This window comes from Typopeltis vanoorti, chromosome 2 (assembly GCF_054136105.1).
Source record: "Typopeltis vanoorti isolate ZY-2024b chromosome 2, IOZ_Tvanoo_1.0, whole genome shotgun sequence".
NCBI lineage: Eukaryota > Metazoa > Arthropoda > Arachnida > Uropygi > Thelyphonidae > Typopeltis > Typopeltis vanoorti.
The window spans coordinates 66288013-66314187 of NC_143550.1; the positions used below are offsets into that span (position 1 = coordinate 66288013).

Consider the following 26175-nt stretch of genomic DNA (forward strand, 5'->3'; position numbering starts at 1 on the left):
TTTCTCAGAGAACAAAAAAGATGAGATAGATGCATTGAGTGAGATCTCGTTGTTGAATAGTGCGATAGAAAGAGCAAAACAGCAGCTAGAGTGCATGAACAAAAGTAGACTGAATGAACCAACCAATAATAAAAGGTATGACAGGAAAAATAGACGTATGAATGTGAACATGAACAAAATGAAGGATAGAGTGCTGTATGGAGACTCGTTAGTACGAGGTGTGTTAGTAGAGGATTTGACAAAATCGTACCAACCTGGTGCGACCATAAAGGACGTAACTGAGTCTATTAGAGAGCAAAAGGAAAGGGTGAAAGAAATGATTGTTGTGGCAGGTACGAATGATTTGAAAGGAGATAAAATGGAAATGATAGAAGACCTGAATGATTTGTTTGAGGTAGCAAAAGAAAAGAGTGAGAGAGTTAGAATGATTAGTCTTTTGCCACGGTATGACAGTGAAATGTTTAAAAGCAGGGCTATAATTGCAAATGACTTTATGCGTGGGTTATGTATGACGAGTGGTGTGGAATTTGTGGATGTGTGGAGTGAGTTTGATGGGCGAAAGGATCTATATAAGATGGATGGCTTGCATTTGAATGGTTACGGTGTAAGAAGACTTGAGAAAGTGTTGCTGAATGTAGTGGATGTGCAAATTCAGGGAAACTAGATTTGTTAAGGGGGGGGGAGTAGAGATACAGTCCTTATGGAGGCAGTTGAATGTAAGAATGAATATAATATGCCAGAGCAAATAAGGACAACAAATCTGAGTGGGATAGTTAATATAAGGCATCAAGGTAGGGTTGGGGCTAATGGGCGTGTTAAATTCATGTACACTAATACTAGGAGTATTAGGAACAAGAAGGAAGCGTTTTTGGCCATGGTTGGCACTTCCAGACCACAGGTTATAGGTATTAGTGAAACATGGCTGACTGTAGATGATATAACTAGTGGGATTGAATGTGATGGGTATAGTGTGCTCAGGAATGACAGAGAAAATAAAATGGGGGAGGAGTATTGTTGATGATAGCTGATGAGCTCCAGCCAAGGAGAATAGAAGTTGAATTGCAGGATAGAGAAAAGAGCACATTTGAGGCCATTTGGTGTGAGATTGTGGCTAGCAGAACTAAATATACAATTGGGTGCTGCTATAGACCAGGTGATGGAAAAGATGGTGGAGACAGTATGCACAAGCAAATAGAAGAAATGGGTGGAAGGAGGGTGATTATTATGGGAGATTTCAACTATGGTCGCATTGATTGGAGTGAGGAGAGGACACACGGGAGGAAGGAACTGGATTTTATGCGGTTATTAAGGGATAACTATCTGCGACAGCATGTAATGGAAAATACTAGGGATCAGAGAGTGCTTGACCTAGTAATTACATCTGAGGATTTGGCTGTAACAAATATGACCACATTGCCACCAATCGGTGAGAGTGATCATAGGGTCTTAACTTGGGAGGTGGCTAAAGGTGTAGAAATTTCAATTAAGACAGGGTACATGTGGAATTATCGGGCTGGAAAGTATGACAAGCTTAGGAGTTTGATTGGTTCAGTGCCATGGCATGTACAACTGCAAGGACTAGAAGTTGATAGTGCATGGGAGGTAGTTAAGAAGTGCTTGCATGAAGCAATGGCTGACTGTATACCTAGAGTCCGAATAATAAATCAAGTAGGGGTTAAATGGATGAATAACACCATTAAGCTTGAGTTGCAAAAAAAGAAACAACTATGGAGGGAATTTAAGGAGAAAGGTGACCGGCAGGCACATGAACGGTATAAAGCGCAGGCCAGAAGGGTAACAAGTGTGGTAAGAAAAGCAAAAAAAAGGACTATGAAAGAACATTGGCCATGCAGGCTAAAGAGAATCCCAAACAGTTTTTTAGATATGTAGCAAGTAGAAGAAAAAATGTACATGGCAGATTGATTTTAAAGAATGCCGATGGTAGGGAGATAACTGAATCAGTTGAGACAGTCGAGTTACTGAGTGAGCACTTTGCAAAAGTATATCATCCAGGTGGTGACATTGCAGAAACGAATAAACCAGTAGATTATACGGGAATTGTGGTTAATGAAGTGGAGGTGAGTAGTCTATTGCATAACCTCAATGTCAATACATCTGTGGGATTGGATGGTATACCAGCTCGTGTTGTACGAGAAGCAGCTAAAGAATTGTCAGTACCCTTGACCATTTTGTTTAATTTGAGTCTCGGGTCTGGGTTAGTCCCGAGCGGGTGGAAAGAGGGGAAAATAGTTCCACTGCATAAAGGTGGTTCCAAGACTGCTGTTGTAAATTACCGACCGATTAGCATATCAGGAATCATTGTCAAGGTCTTAGAGAAATTAGTCAAGAAAAGAATACAGGATTGGATAGATGAAAATGGGATATTGTATGGGGGACAACATGGTTTTGTGAAGGGTAGATCATGCCTCAGTAACTTGCTCACGTTTTATAACACAGTGACGGCTGAACTGGATAGGGGTAATGGGTTTACAGTGATACTACTGGACCTTGCCAAGGCCTTTGATAGGATACCACATGGAACCCTAATCAGTAAACTGGAGCAGATGGGTATAGGTATAGGGGTGGTGAGATGGATAAGAGGGTGGTTGAAGGAGAGATATCAAAGAGTGGTTTATTCAGGAGTGGAGTCTAAAAGACGTCTTGTGACTAGTGGAGTGCCACAGGGCTCTGTTCTTGGACCACTGCTTTTCAATTTGTTCATCAATGATATTGGAAAGGATCTGAGAGGAAGTGTTCACTTGTTTGCTGATGATGCAAAGTTGGGTAGAGCAATTGTGAGTGCACAGGATGTCAAAATTTTACAGGATGATTTGGATAGTTTGGAGGACTGGGCTATGAAAAATGGATGTCAATTTAATGTGGCAAAGTGTAAGGTTATGCACTTTGGGGTGAAAAGAATAGCAGCAGTATATCGCATTGGTGGAACCATACTCCAGGAGATTGATGAGGCCAGGGATTTGGGAGTGTTGGTGGATAGGGAGTTGAAGTTTAGGGGGCACATTGCAAAAGTAACTAAAACAGCTCACCAAATCACTTGGCTTCTGAAAAATACTTTAACATGCAGAGACGAACAAGTTGTTGTTCCTCTGTATCGATCCTTGATAAGACCCCATCTGGACTTCTGTGCCCAGCTATGGCCACCAGGGTTTCTTCGTGATGGGGAGGAAGTGGAGAGGGTCCAGAGACGAGTGACCAAGATGATAGAAGGTCTGTGGAATGAACCTTATGAGAATAGGTTGAAGATTTGTGGGTTGCAGAAATTGGACGATAGGCGAAGGAGGGGTGATATGATTGAGACATTCAAATTACTGAAGGGTTTTTATAAGATTGATCCAGAAGATATTTTTGAAAATATGACTGGTGGTGGGAGGACTAGGGGCCATGCATGGAAGCTGGGCAAGAGCGTGGTTGACAAAGGTGTTAGAGCTAGGTTCTTTACTTGGAGAGTGGTAAATGAGTGGAATAAGCTTCCAGAGTCTGTTGTGGGTGCTACGACCGTGAATGAGTTCAAGGCAAGGTATGATAGATACTGTGTGAATGTTGAATAGTTGTTCTTGACATGATGTTAGGGCCTCCCTCGATGAGTCTGTTGACTCCTTGGAGTTTCCCGGAACAATAATAATGTTCTTACCAAAGTCTTCCCATGACTTTTGTTTAGCTAGTGTTACATAGTGCTTTGCTTTCTTACATTTTGTTCTGTATTCTTTCTCTAAGGGCAAAAGCTGATTTATCTGCCATGAGCTTTCACATGCTTTCTTTTAACTTGACTTTCTTAGTCCACCATGCAGTAATGTTTTTTCTATACTTACAGAGAACCTCACCACGTGCCTCACTAGCCAAATCAATCAATGTATTTCTAAGGGTTTGCCAATGAAACTCCAATGTTTGATTATTGTTTTCAAATTCTTTCATTTTTTCTTCAATGATGTTTATGTATTTGAGTCTGCAGTTCACCTTTGAAAGCTGCTCAACTTTGATTAATTTTAAAACTTTCTTACACACTCTTCTTTTCAATATGAAATTCAATTTTATCCTGCTTGAAACTAAATAGTGATCACTTCCTATCAAATCTTTCGTATACTCCTGTGTCTTGAACCCATAGGAAAAAAATTGCTATGAACTATATCATAGCATATATAGCAACTATAACATTGTCAATAGAAATTTTCTTATTTCTTGCATCTTCTCTCCATGTGAATTTGTGCACATTTTTATATTGGAACATGATGTTAGTAATAACTAATCCATGTCCTGAACGAAATTCAGCAGGCATTTACCATTATTATTAACTATGTGCTTTTCTCCAAATTTTCCCAAGACATTTCTGTATGTTCTGGTAATCATTTCCTACTCTGCTATTTAGATCTGAAAATTTTCCTTTTTCATTGTGCCAGCTGCCTTCTCTAATGCTTCGAAAAATTCCTCCATTTCTTCCTTGGTAGAACCTTCTGTGAGACCACAAGCCCAAATAAGTCTCATTGTCCAGTTGATCATACTGAAAGTTTGTACTTGATAATGTATGCCAAGATTCAGAACAAAAGCTGCTCTCTAATTGATAGAAACTTTCAATATGATTCTCCTTTTCTCCCTGAATTTTCTTTAGCTTCATGAGTACACAATGAAGTTTGATTTTTTCTATCTTTGCAGACAACTTCACCACCTACCTCTCTGTTTGAATGACCTAATGTTTGCTTCAAATTTGTTACTGAATATCCAAGGTTTGATTCTTATTTGCAAACATGAATTTTTTTTTTCTTAAATAATAATTTTAGATCTGAGTCTACAAGTTCACCTTCCAAAGCTTCTCAACTTTTAAAAACTTTTGCACATTTGCTTTTTAATATGAATTCATTCGTATTCTATTCAAAACTAAATGGTAATCAATTCGTATACTAAATGCTGAACAAGTGTGCGAAGATGGCACCATCCACAATAGCACATAGTCAATAAAACTTTTCATATTTTTGTGTTCTCTCCATGTGAATTTTTGCACATCTTTATGTTGGAACATGGTATTAATAATGACTAGTCATGTCCTAAACAGAAATTCAGCATTTAGTATTGCTTATTGTTTTGATTAGCTTTGCTCTTTCCTTCAAGTTTTCCAAAACATTACTGTATGTCTTGTATTTATTTCCTGCTCTTCTGTTTAGATCGCCAACAAGGACCAATCTTTCATTTTCTTTATGTCACCTGTTTTATCCAACGATGTAAAAAATCCTCCACCTCTTCCTTAGTAAAACCTTTGGTAGAAATGTAGGCACAAGTAAGTTTCATAGTCCAATTCACCATTTTGATGTTTGCCCATATCACTCTACTTGATAATGCCTGTGATTAAAAACAGTTTTTCTTCATATTTAGTACTGAATACTACAGCTGCTTCTACCTTTCAATAGGTGTTACAGAATCATATCCAGATTTTGCTGGACGTCTATAGACGTCATGGCTGGTTGGAGTGTTAACACTGAAGACCACATTTTCTTAATCTAAGTTTACTGATATGTAAACGAATTAGCTGAAGCTGACATGGAAGTAATGTTAAAATCTCATGACATGCACATATACAAACAAATGACCTGGAAAAATCAGTATATCTGGAGATAAACAAAAATAATGATGACATCAGGCCCTGACAAAAGACAGCTGTTTACTAGTGAATCATTAGAAAAACTGATGATGCCCTGTAATATTTTTGTGAAAATGATCCAGTATCTGTTACCCCAAATGGAAAATCATCTAAATGTGGTGTTCTAGCAAAACGTCAAGCAGGTTTGAGCACAGTTAGTAGCTGGAAGGGGTCAATCGTTCAATGCTGTTGGCACACTCTCCCTCAACGAGTCTTTAGACTCCCTGGAGGTGTCACATAATAATAATAATAATAATATATGATCATTGTGTAAAACAGAAAATCAAGGATACGTTTGCCTGCTGCATTGCAATTTTATTTAAAAATTTACAGAAAAACAGACAGATAACTATGAATTCATTTTTTTAAAGAAAAACAGACTTCAAGCAGAGTCAGTCTAGAATTATTGAACCCACTAGAAACCCTATCATTAATCACTTTACTCATCTTCTGAGTTACAATTTTTTTCACTTCATAAAAATAATTAATGTGTTTTTTTGTTAATTTTCAATTTTTTGTTTCACAATAAACATTTATTGATCACTTCACTTTTATATATATATATATATATAAGGTCCCAATTAAACCTTATTTATATTGTTTTATATGAGAAAAAAAATGTTCTCATTATCCAAGTCATTTTCAGAAACTTATCAATAGCAGATAACAAGAACACCCTTGTAAATGGGGAAACACATGGATAAGTGAGGACCAGATAATGGTGAGGATGAGGTCAGGCATCCCTTCTTCGGTCACTTTTAATTAAGATATAATTTTCTTGCTAATCAGTAAATCAGAATTCTCTCTTTTGCTCTTCGCAAGTTACTTAAAAACACTAGCGCTTTCAAATGTTATAGTTATCAAATAACTGTTTTTGAGGTAATTCAATCAAATATTCATTTCTGTATGGCCAAATCTCCTATGTATTAGAAATATTTTATTCTTAACACACACACACACACACACACAGATCACAATGATTTATTAATCAGATAACCAAAAAACACTTTGTCTGCAAAATTGAACAAAAACACAGGTTTCTCTAAATTTACATCAAAACTGATAGGGAAGGGTAGGAAAAGGAACCGATTCTGTCTGATAAAACACAAACATAATCAAAGAAATTTCTTGATAGATGTCCCAAAATTAACATATAAGAGCTAGATATGATATGAGGTTAAATTAGAAATCAAAACCATAGCATAGTATTAATGGCAAGTTTACAGCTATTGATAAATTTAATACAAAATTATTATTTTAGAGAAAATAAACATACTATCACTTTCTTCACAAGTCTGTAGTAAATATACATCCATTACATAGAGGAGGGCCATCACTAATGATAGTGTAACATCATCTAAGCTTGCATCACCTTTAAGATTTCCATGTTTAGCTAAAATATTAATCAAACGTAAAGTTTCTTCTTTAGAAAGAGTACTCTGACAAGCAGTACAAAAAACAACTTCAGCCAGCGAATGTCGAATTTCCTGAATAAGATCCATCACCTGAAATGAAAATTTAAGTGACTATTAATTCTTCAGAACAAATGCCTTCAAAATTAAATTATGTAGCATATTTACTCCAATTTAAAATTTTTTTCCCTTATATTCACAATTTAAATGTTTAGGTCATCAAAAAATTTCAAATGTCATATTCAAATTCAAGTCTAAGATAATACTTTTTTTTCCCCTTACTTGTGTCATTTTACTATTCAAACCCAAGATACGCATTTTTGGTAGGTTAAAGAGAACTATCCATGATGGTGCCCTCTCTTTACTGGTAAATTTTTTTTCTGACATGTGGAGTAACTAAAATGGATGGCAAAATCAAAGAGACAAACAATAGGAAAGACTTAAGAGTAGCTCAAATGTTTCATTTAATGGAACATCTGTTAAGAAAGACATAATATCAAGACTAATTAATTTTCCTTTCCAAAACCTACTTATTCTTGGTTAGTCAGATGGACGCCTTTGGTTTTGCATTTTTAGAAAGAAAAAGTATACTGGATTTTATATCCATGCTCTGTCATATCACCATCCTTGTCAAAAATCTAGTACCATTAAAACACTTATTCATTTGGGATGCTTCATGTATTCTACTGGAGTATTACTACCAGAAGAAATAGTTTATCAAAACCGCCTTCCTATCTAATGGCTTCATGAGCCATTTGCCAACAAAGTCATTAACAATTATGAAGTATCTCTACAGCCAGCCTCTGCAACAAGTCATATATCACTCTCCCATATGTGAGAGGAATATCCAAACAAATCACAAAATTACTAAAATTCACTAGTGTCAGAGTGATCTTTTGCACAATTAATAAACACTTCCTTGCTGTGGCCTACCTTAGCATCTATCAAATTCCCTCTACCTCTCTATCAAACTTCTTCTATCAGCCCAATGCAGATATAGTTTTTTGTGAAGAACAACTGACCAGGGATCAATAACATACAGCTCACAGGTTGGATGCAACCATCAATGTAAAATGAATAAACAGAACAAAAAATATTTGTATGATATTAAATTATTTAAACAATCAGTAGATTCATATATTGTTATTGTAAATAAATAAGAAGGAAAGTTTGTTTACATTCCCTGCACTTTAACAGAAATCAACTATAGCATGTGCAATGAACAAATGCTAAAATTTGATTGGTCAGTTTCTCAACTTCACACCGGCGATGCCTGTGTGAAGTTGAAAATGATCCAGTATTTTATGATTAGCATGCAGGTACTCTTGTTGCCACATCTTAGTTCACGTCATAGTGAATATGTGTTTTTCTGTGTGTTATTCCATGTCTATGTAAAATTTCAATTATTCATGTCACAATTTAAAAAAAGTGAATTAGCACATTTTTCAACATGTTGTGTGTTGTTTCCAAATATTGAATTAGAAAAAACTAAGATTAAGAAATTTTTGCCTTGTTTAGAAATATTACACAGAATTTCAAGTTTGATTTTTTGACTTAGAAATGGAAAAGAACAAGTTAAATCTCTTATTATATCCTTTTTCCATGCATGCAAAAAATTATGAACTGAACTTGCAACTTGAAATAATAGAACTGTAGAATTCAACACTATTGAAAAGCAAACATAGAAAGTCTTCTTATCTCGATTTTTATAAGCTTCTTGATCCTAAGAAATACAAATGTTTAAGAAGAGAAGCGTTAAAAATTACATCAATATTTGGGAGCAGATACATACTGAAACAAACATTCTCTCTCATGAAATTAAACAAGTTAGCAGTACATACAAATCTCACAGATGCAAATTGGAGAGATATATTGATAAACAGCAGCTTCCAATTTATCAGTGAATATCCAAAAATTTGTTGATTTAAAAAAATGTAATGTATCACATTAAAATGCCTTTTTAATAAACATATCTACTGAACTTTATATTTCTTTTTTTTTTTTTTTCTAAATATTCAAATTTTAAAAAATGCAGCCCTTGATTTGGCCAGTGGTGGCATTTAAGCTGTGCACCCCAGATCTAGACTGTATTAAATTCCATTAGTCAGAACGATCTGGACTTGTCGAATACATCATCTCCTGCAAATATAGAATTCTTTGGTGAAACGCTGGTCTTACATAGAAATTTTCTTATGGAACAGATGTGTAAATAAATAAGCTGTGAAAACATGCTACATCCTCACTGAATAGATCTCATGGACTTAAGCTATCTCACTTAGGTGATATTGTACTTCAGAGCTACATTTAGTTACATTTCTTTTTTATATATATATATATATATATATATATATATACACAGAAAACATTAAGAATTCAGAACAGTTCAAATCATGCCACTTTACTTTCTTCCTGTGTGACTAACATGTTAACAGTGTTAATTTTTCAGTTTAATTTTTGAATTCATACTGAGGATGTCCATGATTGGACAAAATTTTTATGAAAAAAAAAACACTTAATATAATTCTTCTCTTGTATCAATCCACAAAATAGATCTGAATTTATTTTTCATGTACTTCATCTTTATAAAATGCAAACTAATAAAATTAAATAATAAATTTAATAAAATAATAAAAATAATCAAATTTCCTACCAGAAATAAAATTTTTCACCAAAAAAATTTGCTTTTTTTTAAGCATTCTTCCTGTGAGAAATTTTATTTTTGGTCAACTAATAACAATCTGTGTTCTTATATTTTCTGAGAGATACTGTAGCTTTTTCTCATACACAGGTAATTCATAATTATTAAGATAGTGCAGCCATATACAGGCGCCCTCCACTTATTCGCCAGGTTAGGGACCAGAGCACTTGTGAAGACCAGAAATTAACCAAAGTGAAACCTAGCCTTTATTTAGCTTGCAAATGCACTTTGGCTGCTGAAGAATGTAAATAACGCACTATATATATTGCTTGTGAATGTGTGCAAAATCTAAATAACACACACTAGGATATACAAAAGTATAGTAAAATGAACAAAAGCTTACCTGTAAATATTTTGGTTCCTGCAAATCGATTGAGAGAAAAAGCGCATCGGTGGTGAAAGAGCAAACATTGCTAGTATAAGTATCATGGTTATATTTGAAATGGACAAAAGAGAAGAACGGCAAAAAGTAGGGACTACCGTACTACATATTACCATATTATTGTGGGTCAGCCACGTGTACAAGCAGGTGGAGGAGGTCAAGCCTGTTAGATGTAGGTGGTACGTCATGACCTAGTGGTGGTATCTTCTACTCCAGAGCAACAATCAACTACTCTCTCTCTCTCTCTCTCTAAATGTTCACTGAGCATCTACAGATGCCGTATGGTCACTCTGATGCTTGGTGATGTTCCACACCAGGCCTCACCACGTAGTCCTGTTGTTTGCTTTTCTGGCAGTCTCAAAACTCTCTGAAGATCAGTAACGCCACACATGCCATCCATCCATCTCATTGATGGTCTACCCCTGCCTTTTTTTTCCCAGGAACTTTACCTTCTATTACTGTTCTGAGAAGTCCTCATTCCATCCTTTCTATGTGTCCAAAATATTTTAACTTTCTTCTGTCAATATCCTTAAGGAGCCTTAAAGTTCTACTAATCTTTTCTAACACCCATTCATTTGTACTCCTTTCAGTATATGATATCCTCAACAGCCTTCTGTAACACCACATCTCAAAATCAGATATCCGTTTCTTATCTGACTTCTTTAGATTCCAAGTCTTGCATCCATAAGTCGCTGTTGGAAAAACAACTGCATCTAAAATCCTCAACTTTGTTCCCATGGAGATAGATCCATCCTTCCTTCCAGATTTTAGACAGGTCTCTGACTGTTGTTTTAGCCATTCCTAACCTTTTTCGGACATCTTCTGAACAGCAATTCTTTACATTAATAATGGATCCCAGGTACTCAAACTTGCTGACTTCCTCAATTCTTTCTCCATTAAGGTACACTTGTTTCTGGAGAGCTTCTTTGTTTGTTTTTCCTTTGAGAACCATGATCTTTGTCTTGCTAGAATTGAGTTGAAGTCCTCTGTTATTACTGATCTTGTTAACTTTGTTAAGAATTAGTCCTAGTTCTTCCATGTCATTACAAAGGAGTACTGTATCATCAGCATACCTCAGATCACTGGTCAATCTACCTCCTATCCTAATTCCTGTCCTGAGCTCATCCAATGCTTCACGCATGATGTCCTCTGCATATATATATATATATATATATATATACACTAAACAAGCAAGGAAAAAGCAAACATCCTTGTCTAACTCCTTTTCCAACTTGAAGCCAGTCAGTCAATCCAACACCTGTTCTTACTCAACTACTCCTGCATTTATATTCTAACATTATAAGAATACCAAACAATAAAGTTTCATAATTTTCATCATTTAATTGGCTGAATTATTTCTTTCAGTCTTCTGATGCAAACATTTATGTTGATCACATTCTAAATCCATTCTTATAGATATAAGAACCTAATTCCCTGCACTTTAACATATAATATATCTCTTATTTTAAATCACAGTTTCTAAAACATGGTTCAAGCTGCTGAAGCCAGGATCAAAATAGCAAGCTTTCATTAAAAGCTCCATTTTCCTTTTCTTCAAAATGGAGTGTTCTAGAGAAATCAGCACATCTGGAATGCAGCACACTGTATATAACTGTGGTGTCAGAAACAAAAAAGCTTTCAAAATGTTACAATAAGAACCAAGACCCCAGGGTTTGGTTTTCATTCATTAAAAATCACACATTTACAAATCTTGGCTATGATACATCACATTTTAGCATATGATACAGGCTAGCAAACTTGCTTTCAGACATTTGTTTATTTCAATTTTCATCCATTGTATTATTTTTTATTGCTTACTGTGATATGTTTGTTATATATCTCTAGCTATTTTTACTCTTATAACAATGTTTCTTTTGATACATGAAACTTGTCAAGCTACTGACAAGTTTCATAAAGTTTGTATGTTTAATAAAGTTTTTTTTTTTTTTTTTAATACAGGTTCTCGTCATGTCGTCATGATGAGAACCTGTATTCAAATCATCATGTAGTCATATACCAGAATTCTAAAGAATGTCTCTACAAGAATAGAAATCTAAAACTTTCATAATTAACAAATGTTATGAATCCATTAATAAAATTATCTAAATATAATAATGGAAACTATCAATTATAGCAGCGGTGGCCAAGACGTCAACTGAGGTCGACCGCAAGGCACCTGAATGTAGCAAATTATTCATTTCTTAACGAATGTAGCAAATCAAATGAATAAATAGATTGAAAATGAATAGATAAATGATAATCAAAATTATTAATTGATAAAAAATTGTCAAATATGTCAAACTAATTTATTTCTAAATTGATGTAAAGTTTATAATTCAGCGGTTAACAACGAAGCCATCACTTTACAGCAGTCATGTGATTTGCTCCATCCAGAAAGGTTCACTTGACGGTTCTGAACGCATCAAACGTGTTACCAATGGTAACACGTTTGATGCATCTGGAATCGTGTTTACGAATTTCTTTAAGTTCATACGATCCAGATTATGATCGCTTAGCTGCATCTATGCAATGTCAGATATCATCCGATTAAACTAAAATATTCGATTTTGTTTGTATAATTTTATTTAGTTTTTTGTATTTTTTATTGTTATTATTTTTTTAATAAAGTTATGAACAATAATTTTTTTTGTTATATTTATTGCCTTATAAACTTTTAAAAACCTCGAAAATATTCCACAATTTTCGATCATATCTACAGTCGCCCGCAGAGATATTTTCACTAGGTAAGTAGTCCCCAACATCTAAAAAGTTTGACCACCCATTAATTATAGCTATACAAAAAAGAAAGAGAAAAAAAATTTAGGGGTACAGATATAACCACAGTGTCACAAATGTTCAGAATTATGGCTAATGCAACTGAAGCTACAAGTCTAATGTATTATGTCTATAAACTATCTGTTCTTCTGGAAAGTTTGTCTCCTGAGGGCTGAAAACCCATCTTAACAGGAGAGTAAACCTTACCACCTTTCCATATGAGATCACTACAATGTAATATTTTAACAATGTTATTTAAATTTGTTATTATACATATCTGTTGTTATACCACATGACATGTACATGCCACCACTATGGAAATAAAAGATTAATTATGTGAATCCCACCCATGAAAAATGGCAAAACATTACTACTGTGGTTGGCTATGGATTAGACAATCTGAAACTTGTACTCCAGAGGCCAAACAAACACCTTTTGCAACCTAAGTCTCCAATGCCCACTAAACACATTCAGAAACATGCAGTACACTGAGCAGAACTGTGGTTTATGCATTATGTCCAAGGCGGGATTCACACACACATACAGTCTATTGGATAGAGCCTATCACATCCTGGCAAATTAAATTAAAAGTTTTCCATTAACACCAATGTCATTTGTTTTTAATATGCCTCTATAGGTAATTATCACTAGGAAAATACCACAAATCATTCGCTATAATGGAAGTTCCAACCAGAGCCTCATCCAATATAACAAACTATTTCTGTGGTCTCTAGATGTTTTCTATAGTAATTGTTGACTATTCTATTTTTTTTAAATTGGAATGGCATATATATACATTAAATATAATCAACCAAAATCAAAATAGTAACTAAAGTTGTGAAATAATGAGCTACAAAACAATACAGCTTATTATAAAAATATAAATGATATAATTTTATAACTATAAAACATTTGTGTAAATATTATAAGGAAGTGACACTTTATTCAATGAAAAAGTTATATTTAAGATAAAAATAAAACATAGGACTAAATTTTTAAAGAAATACATTAACTGAAGTTATTTTCTACCTGTTTTCTGTAGCGTGGTCCACCTAAGCCTCTGTTCTTGTGCAGCATGTCCAATTCTTTAGTTAAATCAATTGCTTCAATGTGATCTTAAAAAATATAGTTCCGATTTATTTTTTGTATTATTTTGGGTAAATATATAAATCACTAATGCAGAAATCAAGTAACTAATTAAGTGTAAAATTTACATCCAGGTTAATCTACTTATGCCTGCAAAGGTTGGTCGATTGGTAGAGCCTCTGCTACTAATGGCTCAGTTAAGTAAGTTTGAGCGCGGTTAGTAGTTGGAAGGGAAACAATCATTTGATGCTGTTGGCATGCTCACCCTCGATGAGTCTTTGGACTCCCTGGAGATGTCAAATAATAATAATAAATAATAATAATAATATCCCAATCAATCTTTTAGATTGATTAGGGTAAGTAGACTAATCAATGGACTGTAATTCAGAGTTTTAAACCAATATAAAAAAATGCTTCATTCCAAGCATGGTTAAAATCAGTTGAACAAAGGAAAGATATAACCCCCTCACTTCATTTTTTGTCATGACTGGGCTGAACCATTCATAGAAACATAAACAATATAAGAAATAACGGTATTCTAAATTTAGTTAGCAGTCACTTGAAGCCCTTCTAAAGTGTGGGATGTGCGTGTGGGACGCGGGACACTTCCTCCAGTGTGGGATGAAAAAATACAAAATATTACAAAAATAATAAAATAGAGAAAAAAATCCTTAGACTGCACATGATACTCACTTATTATAGGTTTGCATTTAGTGAGTGGGAGTCAGATAAAAATAAACAAATAAAAAATACATAAATATATATACAGGGTGTTCGGGATAAATTTGACATATTTATAATTAATTATATTTTTCCGTAAGTTACATGTATTAACACACACTTCTCTTCATTTAAAAGTTTGGACCCTTCTTCATTCATATACAAGATGTCAGAAAGGATGGATAGCTGGAACCCACCTGAATCATGGAAGAGAATAACTTGTATCATGATGATTCGTGCCCGCCATCAAAATAAGGATATTACGACTGCTGCCCAATGCTCCCTGAATACAGTAAAAACAATCAGGAATGAACTAGAGACTTGCAATGGTGACTACGAGGATGTAGCAAGAAGAAAGATCCCTAGCAGACGATCTGATTGCGTTCGTACAGCAGAATTCCTCGCAAATCTGCAGGAACAGGTGTTGAAGAACCCTGGCATTGGAATTCGGGCTTTGTTCGTGGAGTTGCTAACTGTAGTCAAGCCCTGGATAACAAGGGTAGCCAATGGTAGGCCGTATGTATGGCAGCAGGATTCGGCCCCTTGCCACACCTCTGGGAAAAGCCAAAAATGGTTGTCTGAAAATTTCTACAACTTCACCAGTCCAAATGTTTGGCCTCCAAACTCCCCAGACCTTAACCCCATGGATTATTTTGTATGGGGCGCAGTTGAAAAAGACACCAATCGCACTTCCAGTAATACAAAAGCCCAGTTAATGGATAAAATTAAAACAGTTTTTGCGGCCCTTCCCAGGGAGACTGTAGCATCAGCTTGTTCGAGGTTCCGAAGCAGAATTGAAGCTGTGATCGATGCTAATGGTGGTTATTTTGAGTAAATCTTGTTGATAGTATTGTAATTAACTCTGCCTGTAATGTTTTTTTGTCAATTCATTAAATTTAATAGATACAAAGAAGATTTTCTTTTTCCTTACGAAACTGTCAAATTTATCCCGAACACCCTGTATATATATATATATATATAAATGTATTCAGTTGACTTCCTACCTATCAGTTTTGCTAATTCTGTTTTCTATTTCCACATGCGTATTCCATTTCCATATAAGGCACTAGAATAGAATAAAAATTGGAAGTTGTCCAACTGTGTCATGCAGACTATACAAAAGAACATGCAGGTAGATTATTATGTCTGTACACGAATGCTAGGAGTATCAGAAAGAAAGATGTAGAGTTTGTTGCTTTAGTCAATATGTTGGGACCTCAGATTGTAGGCATTGAGACCTGGCTATCGGAATCAGACATACTAACTGGTATCGAGTGTAAAGGGTACAATATTTTTAGAAAGGATAGAGGGGATAGGAGAGGAGGGGGTGTGTGCTGCTAATGGATGACTTGAATCCAGTTAGAGTTGAGACCTATGATTGTAGTAGTACTACTAACAGCATTTCATGCAACAGTGAGTTTGAAGCCACCTGGTGTGAGGCGGAATTTAACAAGATCAATTACATAGTGGGTTGTTACAGACCTGGTAGATCGGTTGCTAGTGATGCATCACCAAATAGAAAAGATTAGCGTGAAAAGAGTAATCATAATGGGAGACTTTAATTATCCAAATATTGATTGGGTAGCAGTAGAATCTCATGAAAAGAATGAAAATGAATTTATTGAACTGTTGTGGGACAACTTCTTCAAGCAGCATGTGACAGAAGGAACTTGAGGACAAAGAGTGTTAGATCTGATTATAGTGTTAGAGGGCGTTTCAGTTAGACGTAATTGTTCTGCCTCCGGTTGGTGAAAGTGATCATGCAGTACTCACTTGGGAAGTGACTAAATTTATGAATGTTCCATTCAGAAAAGGTTACATGCTGAACTACAAAGCAGGAAATTATGACCAACTGAGGAGTATACAGAGTTCAGTAGAATGGGATTAGCTGATGGATTAGAAGAATATCAACAGTGCATGGGAAGCATTGAAACAATATTTAAATGATGCGATATCAGAATGTCCCGAGAGTTCGAAGAATAAATAGAATATGAGTCAAATGGATTGTGTAATCTTATTAAGAAAGAGATTTATAAGAAAAGGATGATGTGGAAGGAATACCATGTGCGTAACGATGATGTCTATTATGAAAATTATAAGCAGCAGGCTAGAATAGTCACAACTGATGTACAGAAAGTACACAAGAATTTGATCGATATGCTGCAAGTAAAAGAAAGAATGAATATGAAAGAATAACTTTTCTAAATGCAGGTGGCGTGAGGGTTAGAGATGCAGGAGAGGTTGATCAACTAATGAGTGCCTATTTTGTTAAAGCTATCAACCTGTTGTACACAACACTGAGCTCACTGCTACCTCTTCTCCGGATGAAGAAACTCGGGTGTATGAGGACAAGGTATGAGCTGTTGCACAAATTGAATAAGAATTTAGCAACAAGTACTGATGGGATATCAGCATGTGTGCTAAAAGTGTTCAGCTGAACTGGCTATTCCTTTGACCAGGTTGTTTAATATGGGTCTCAGAACAGGAAAGATTCCGCAGGAATGGAAAGAATGTATGGTAATTCCATTGCTGGTGAAAAGACTGATGTATCCAACTATCAACTAATTAGTACCATAGGTGTGGTGGTGAAGATTTTGGAAAAATTGTCAGGGCTTGCATTCAGAAATCTTTTAAATCTTTACTCTGTAATCAGCAAGATGGACTTACTAAAGGAAGGTCATGTTTTAGCAACTTGCTCACATTCTATAACAATGCTACCACCGAACTAGACAAGGGGAATGGATAAACCATGATACTTTTGTATTTTGCTAAGGCTTTTGACAGACTACAGCATGGTAGACTGTTGCATAAATTGGAGAATATGGATTTGGATTATAGAATATTAGTGTGGATAAGATGGAATAAGATGGAAAGGCTAAATGAAATCAAAAAGTGGTCTACGAGGGATGTGAGTCTGCATGATTTAAGGTTAGGAGTGGTATACCACAAGGATCAGTGCTTGGTCCACTGTTATTCAACATGTACATTAATGATAATGGAAAGGATTTGACAAAAAACATTCAGCTATTTGCTGATGATGCAGAAGGTAGGGTAATCAGGAATGCTGCTAATATGCAGTACTTTCAGTATTGCATATCAGCAGTGATTATATATCCAAAGTTGTATTATATTGGTGGGATTATGCTTGAAGAAACTGATGAGACTAAGGATCTTGGAGTGTTAGTATAAGGTGACATTATACAACCTTGCCTCACCCCTTCTTCCACTGAAACACTATCTGTTTCTCCACAGACTGTTTTTATTGAAGCTTCTTGGTTGTCATACATATCTTATCAAGAGAATTAGATGCTCAGGCATTTCCATTGATCTCATTACGATCCACACTCTGTTATTATCCATGCAATCAAAATTTCTTATATTCAATAAAACAGATGAATACTTCCTTCTGAAATTCTCTTGTTATTTCCATAATCCATCTCATGTTTCCTATCATCTCTAACTGCTCTACCTCTCCTAAAGTCTGCTTGTGACATCAGTTGAGCAGACCATGCCTTGGATACCCCTTCACACAGGATCATGTGGAAGAAAATAAAGTGCTACACAGAATTCGTTATAAATCAGAGAGATTGTTTTTCAAATCAACAGCAGCTTTAAAACATACTCCACACCTCATATGGCTCATATACAAATATGGCTGTATAAATCTGGAATGTAAAAATCTGGAAGCAGTCATTTTAAGATCTAATTAATACTTGTTTTCTCTCCTTTTCCAACATAGCTGATACCTATATAGGACTTCAGTTCCTTGTGTTGTCCATTACAATATTTTTTAAACTAGTCCCATTGTTACACACCAAATTGTTATTATTTCTTTTACTAAGACAAACTGTTCTTGTGTTCCGAAGATGCTGGATATAATACTGGAGAAATATCAGCTAATAAGTTAATAAATATTAATTATTTTCTTATCATTCTGTGTTCTAATCAATACCGTGAAAATAAATTAACATGTACTGCCAACATATAAGCCCTTCCATGCATTTGATTAAAGACTAGAGACCAGAGACATGAAAATGCTGAAAAAAATTCGGACAGTGAACAGATGGCATCAGTAGCAGAATCATAAGAAAATAAGAAGATATTAGAATGGAACTTGAATGCTATTTCTATCTAAGATAGCTATTTCTATCTAGTATGGCCACTTAAATAGAATGGGTAAAGAAAGGTTAGTAACACAGATATTTAATGCCTAGATGGCAGGAAGAGACCTAGAGGTAAACCAAAGTCCAGGTGGGTTGATTCAGTCAGAAGTGCCTTAGAAGCACAATAAGTAGATACGACAATATTGGGAAGAATTAAGGAAAAGGAGACAGAAAAGTAGCAAAGAAAATATAGAATTTGTGGAAATGCAAAAGCTAGAAAAGAAATTGAAAACACCATCAGAAAATGTAATTTAAGAACAATTCAGAACATAATAGGGAAAAAAAAATCTCCCAAAAGGATCAAACAAGGTTACATGGAAGGAAAAAAAGAAAAGGATTCCAAGGAATAGTACAATATAATAGAGAAGAAATAATGAAAATATGTAGTGAGTTCTACAGGGACCTATACATAGGAAAGGGAACAGGTACAAATCGTCTACTATATTGAAATGAGGCCGATGGAAGAATTATGGAAATCCCTCAAGTCAGCAAAAGTCCTGAAAAAAATTGGCTTATTTGCAAGAACACATAAAATGAGGAGGTTCACAGTTTTTGATCATTGAACATCTGAATATGTTCAATGATATTTTAACTACAGAAAAAATTCCCATGCAGTAGCATAAATTCTTGATTATCTTATTCCATAAAAAGGCAGCAGAGATGATATCAATAACTATAGGCCAATAAGTTTGCTATTACAATTGTACATAATGTTTATATCCATTATATTAAATAGGACCACAAAGTTTTTGGATGATGCACAGCCATAGGTTCAAAGCAAGTTTCTTTACAATAGTTCATATCCATACTATTAACCAAGTAACAAAAAAAGCAAATGAATATAATCTACCTGCATATTTAGTGTTTGTAGATTTTGAAGAAGCATTAAGCCTTTGATTCTTTATATCAGTTGGAAATAATAAATAGTTTAAAACAACAAACCATTCCAACAAAGTACATCAGATTATTAAAAGCTGTATATCAAAACTTAATAGTCAGTATAAAGCTAGAACATCAGGAAAAGGAATTTGGTAATGGGAGAGGAGTAAGGCAAGGAGATTGATCATATATCACCAAAATGCTACATCAGAAGAAGTCTTTAAACACATCTTATGGAAAACTATAGAATTAGTATCAATGGAAAAAAAATTTGAATCGCTTATGTTTTGCAGATGACATTGTTATTTTAACAAAAAATAAACAAGTAGCTCAGGAAATGCTAAAGGACCTTGACAGAGAAAGCAAGAAAAAAAAAGGTTTAAAGATTAATCTAACTAAAACCAAACTAATGACAACTTCAGATCAAACTGAAATAAAATTAACAGACTAACATAATGAAATGGAGGACTATATTTACCTTGGTTAATTAGTTAGTTGTAAGTTAAAACAAGACACAAAAATAAATAGAATCGTGCAAGGGAGAATAAAAGGCATTTTGGTTGTATAAAGATTACCTGTTATAAGATTTATCTATATGCCAAAAAGAAGGTTAAGAAGGCTGTTTAAAAAAAAAAAAAATCAGCTAACCCCTTTTTATTCCCGTATACGGGGAGTAGGCGAGGCCATTTAGCCCTATCTAACTTTTGGAGACTGAGTAGGCAGTTCAATCTCCACTGGTACCAATTAGAGATAGATGGCCCAAGGCTATCACTAATTAAGCAGTACACAGTGAAGAGAGACGGCTCAAATGTGCCGCCATCTCGTGGTCCCTAACCCTAACACAATATATTTAATGTCTGAAATAATGTGGGTTCTACGGTCGATTTTCTTGAGTTTACGGGAAGAAAAACCCGAGTTTCCGGGAGGAAAAACCCGCTTGCCCGTGCCAGAGATCGACTAACTCGGGAACCGGTCGAAAAAAGGCTTAGAAAAATTTCCTCTAGTCGCCGACTAGACTTGAAACCACGTCTTCGTTCATGCGACCAAGCGCCGTGGTATGCAAACGCCACATCCACTGAGCTACACAGGCTATTATTATTACGGGCGACTCCATGGAGTCCTTAGACTCATCGAGAGAGGCCCTAAACATCATGTTCTTGTGTTATAAAGACACTACACTGCTAGGATCAATACAAGCTATAGACTGTGCAACACTGTTATGCTTTTCAAATATGTCAAGGAATGGAAAAAGAAAACTGTTAGTTATTAGTAAAAGGGCCAGGCCCCAATGCTCTAAAGAGATTAGAATGAAGAGGACCAGTTCAGTACCATGCAAATAAAAATGAGAGATGATATCTGAATTTTTTAAGAATTGGCTTTTGAGTTGGGACATGGAATTACAACAGAAATCAAGAAAAATTTTATTGGTCCCTGACAAATGCTAAGGAAGTCAGTGCAAAAATTAATCTTTTACAAGCAATATAGTTTATGGACAATAGTTCAAGAAGAATAAGCAACGAGACCATTCAAAACCGTTTTGCTCACTGTGATTTTATGCATTCAATCATGAATATGCTGGATATGGCCCATAGTAAAAATGACATCTCATTAGAAGCACATCAGAAACTATGAAGGGTTGCATCCACTGATGGTTGTCTTTGATACTATAATGAAAATGAAGATTTTTTAGAAGGAAACTGAAGTAAACCATCAGAGGACATTAGAAATTGATGAGGATGACACTCCTGAGTTTGAGTGAGGGACTGTCCAGAACGCTAGAAAATTTATTACTGGATTACGACTTTATTTCATGCAGGAAGGCAATATGATATCAGGAACTAAATACCTGCACTGATTTCATTTAACTGCAGTCAATAAAAATAATAATAATAATAAATAAAGAAAAAAATCAATTCCTACATCATTAACTGCTAATAACTGCATGCACATTTCAATACATATATAAATGAAATTATTTTAAAGGAAATATTTTTCTACTTTAATTAAAATGGTCAAAATATTTTGACGATTTGGAGATTAAAATGTTTAATTAAGAAGGTCTTACCCATAACTTTCAAAACTACACCTTCTTCTTTCAGTTCATCTGTGTATTTCGTTATTGTAGCAACAAGCTCTGGATTTAATCCTAGTGTCCATGTTCTTCCTTCCCGAGCTTGCATCAATGTACGTAGGGAAGACACAAGACATCGCCTTCCATCATAATATAAAAGCATAGCAACAAGTCCACGAGTAAGACCTGGAAAGTAAGGCTGCTGTTGCTGACCTACAAATAAAGCATTCAAAAGTAAACCTAATGAAAGCAAACAAATCTATTTAAGTAACAGAGGATAAAATTTGTTAAATATTACAATACCTGTTGGAATATTTCTCCTAAATTAAAGAAAAGTATGAAACAACTCTCTATCAATAGCAGCCACAAAAACTAAAATATACCTACAACTGCAATGAATTATAATACATCTAATCTTAATATCTACTACATAATAATGGAAAAACCTGCCACCCTTAAAATTCACAAAATACCATGAGAAAGTTTTCAATTTCTTGCATATACACTGCTTGGAAAGAAGTCAATGGACACCATACTGTGAGGAACAAACAGCCATTTTGCCCACCTCAATATGATGTAGAATCTCCTTTCACTGCAATGACTGCAGCAATCCTACAGAGCATACTTTCCACAAGTGTACAATAGCGATCAATGGGAATTGTTAGTGGGAACATTCTTCCTATAGGCATGTAATGAGGTCCTGGACTGTTGTTGGGCAGACATCCCTTGACTTCACCCAATGCTCCAGTTCATCCAATGATGTTCAATAGGGTTAAGATCAGGGCTCTGTGGAGGCAAGTCAAGTGTGGTGACATTCCTGTCAACAAACCATGCAGTTACAGCAGCCTTACGACACAGTGCATTTTCTTGCTGAAAGATACAATTGTCAGTTCTGAAGAAATGTCACAAAGCAGAAAGCATTGCATTGTCCAGAATGTTCAGATACCTCTCAGAGTTCAATGTTCATGGCACCACAAACAGAGGTCCAAAGCCAAACCAGGAAAAACAAGACCATGCCATCACACTGTCATCTCCGAATTTCATAGTTGGGTTTATACACTCTGATAAGAGACATTCACTGGCATCTGCCACACCCACACATGCCCATCTGCATGACAGAAGGTGCATGATTTGTTGCTCCATAAAACAGCTTTCCAAGCTTCCATGTCCCACTGTACATACTCTTTGCACCACTACATACAATGCTGCATGTTGGTTTGTAGAGCTTGCATATTGCAGTCATACCATGGAAACCCATGTTGTAAGCCTCAGTTCTGAATGTTTTTGCACAGATTCATGTTCCACTCAATGCCTGGAACTCCACTTTCAACATGCTGGTCAAAGAATGGCCATTTTTATATGTTATCCTTCGTAGCATCCGACAGTCATGTTCGGTGAGTGTGGGGTGGGTCATTCACTGCAGGCAGCACTTGCAGTTGACTCCCTGTGCTTCCCTCTCAGTGTGGTATCACTGACTGTTGACCTGGGGTGGCCCAATTTGTCAACAATTTGCTGAACAAGTAAGCCTGCAACATGGCATCCTATCACAATGCCTCTTTCAAACTCTGTCAATTCCCTTGTTCAGCCATTTCACTCAGATACAGTTGCACTGACTTGGGAACATCATATCTCTCCTATTTATACTGACTACAAACACGTGACTTGTTACATGGCATGATGGTGATTGCTCTTCAGTGAAAACAATTATTAAATCTTTTACATATGAAATGTTTATATGTACCAAATAACGTTAAAAACAAGAATGGCATGCATCTAAAATGTCATTCTGTGTTAACTGATTATATAAAATCAATTAATTAATGCAGAATTGACATTATTTTGTAAAAGTATCTATTTTTATGACTCTCACACATAAGAGGTTTCAGAATCTATAGCAACTAAACAACTGGAGGCAATAATCTTTAGAGAATACTTCATGAGATGGCTACTCCAAAGAACAGAAGGGGGTGGGGGTGGGGGTAGAAGGAATGAAAGATAAATGAGAGTTGTAGGTTCAGTGAGTTAGTAGCTGAACTGTAAATGGATGTTGGGCAGGTACTGCTCATTATTATAGGTTTAGCACAAAGGAGCAAATGGGAAGAATGATAGTTTCTATCATTAGAGCACTGTCTTATATACTGCTAGTTTGGTGTTTTGGCTAATTTCTCTCTTATTCCATATAAATTTATTCAGCTGGCTCATATGCTTTGCTTGTTCTGTTGTCTATTTCCAGATTAAACTTGCCATTTTCACTAAAAACTGTGCCTAAATGGTTGACATATTTTACTTGTTCTATAGGATCTCCATTCAGAATGCAGTTAATGTGTTCAATGTTTCTCTCTATATTCATAATTTTGATCTTTTTCTGCTGATTTTCATTCCGAATTTGTTACAGCTGTTATTCAAGTTAGAGAATCCTGGAGACTTGCACTAGATGTGTTTAGAAGTACATCATCTGCATAAAGCAAAGAGCTAAGTTTGACATGTCCAATTGTAATACCAGATTTAATACCACTTTCCTTCATAATGTGATCCACATAGATAATAACAGTGGAGATAATGTGCACCCTTGTCACACACCAGATTTTACTTCAAACCATATTCCTGTATCTCCCTCAATTCTAACTGCTGACTTAAAACTTAAATATAGGATATGTATTGCTCTGTATAATGTTCAATTTACCCAACATAACTATAGTCTTTTGAAAAGACTTTCTCTAGGAACCTTGTCATATGCCTTTTCCAGATCGAGCTATAAAAGTTAAGTACAGATCTTTGTCATGTTCCCATAATTTGTCAAATATTTGCTGTAAAGTAAAAATCTGATCCTGATCATTTCTTTTTGACCTGAACACAGCTTGTTCTTCACCAAATATCTCTTTTGCAATCTTTCTCAATCTCTTTTCAAGTATGCTTGCATAAATGGGCCTTGTGCCTCCATAGCACAATTGGAAGAATGACAGCACACTGCATCCTTCGATTAGAAAAGGACGAAGTTCAATTATTGTTGTGGTGAGAGGTATCTTATACGAGTTTTTTTCAACTGAAAGTGAGTTAGCCAATCTCATACTGAGGTAGCAAGGTTTTTTCTCTTGGAAACTTGGGTTTTTCATCCTGCATACAGGTAAATTGGCCTTGAGAACACAAGCAATTTACAGACAAAAAATACTAGTGGTTGTGGTGGGTAGTAGATGGCATTGCTGTAGGTGATGATGATGTGGCAAATCGCTGTAGTTGGTGGATTAAGTGGTGGAGACAGAGAGTTGTGGAGTAGGTGTCCACCCTCGATAAGTTTTTTGACTCCTTGGCAGTGTTATGTAGTAATAATAATAATAATCTTACCTTGAACGCTTAGCTAAGAAATTCCTCTTTAATTCTCATATTCAGCTTTATTCCCTTTTTTTATAGATGGAAACTATTAGAGCTCTACTCCAATCTTCTGGAATTTGACCTTCTGTCCAGACCCTGAAAATTAGTACTAATATGTACTAATTAGTATATATTAGTACTAATATGTACTCCTCTTTGCATTCTTCTTGAAAATGTTCTAGTATGCTTCTGTCACTGCTTGTTATGTTTAATGCCTTTTAAGGTAATTACTCCAGATATCTAGGATATCCTTGTCTTCAGTTTCATGTTACCTTTATCACTGTTGATTCCTTTTGAAGTACTCTTTACTCTATTTCTAAACTTTTTCAATAGCCTCCAGAACATTTTACTACCTCCCTGATATTTATTTTCTATATTCTTACCAGTCTTCCCATGAGCTTCGTTTACTACTTTTACACATTGCTTAGCCCTGTTACATTTTTCTCGGAATTCTTTTAGGGTATCTGCCGACTTATTTGCTAGGAACTTTTAGTAAGCCTCCTTTTCCAGAACTGCTTCTTTAACTTCTAGTGTCCACCATGGGATTCTTATTTTTCTATCCTTGTGGACAACTTCGCCACATATTCCACTAGTTGAATCAATGTCTTCTTCAGAGTTTGCCACTGAGAGTCTAGGGTTTGGTTCCTGTTTTCAATCTGCTTCATTTTTCTTCAACAATGTTTGTATAGTTGAGTCTACAGTTTACCTGTAAAAGCTTCTCAACATTAATTCTTTTTAAAACACTCTTACATACTGCTCTTTTAAATATGATATTCATTTTATTTTATCATACTTAAAACTAAGTGATGGTCACTTCCAATTTCAAATCCTCTGTACAGTCTTGTATTTTAAACCAGCATGAAGATATCACTATCAACAATGACACAGTCAATGATTATTTCTTGTGTCTTCTCTCCATGTGAACTTGTGGCACATGTTTATGCTGGAACATGGTGTTAGTAATGACTAGTCC

The 26175-nt window shown here is 35.3% G+C and overlaps 1 protein-coding gene across 3 annotated transcripts in view; it reads right to left on the reverse strand.

The window, feature by feature from the left end:
- Nup205 (nuclear pore complex protein Nup205) overlaps positions 1-26175 on the reverse strand; it is a 610691-nt gene that overhangs the window by 495040 nt on the left and 89476 nt on the right. For all 3 annotated transcript variants that reach the window (XM_090405724.1, XM_090405715.1, XM_090405707.1), the window contains exons 4-6: positions 21828-22046; positions 13944-14029; positions 6924-7152 (exon numbers count right to left, since the gene is read on the reverse strand). In XM_090405724.1, coding sequence (XP_090261850.1) covers positions 6924-7152; positions 13944-14029; positions 21828-22046 — 534 coding nt within the window. The remainder of the gene's footprint in view (positions 1-6923; positions 7153-13943; positions 14030-21827; positions 22047-26175) is intronic.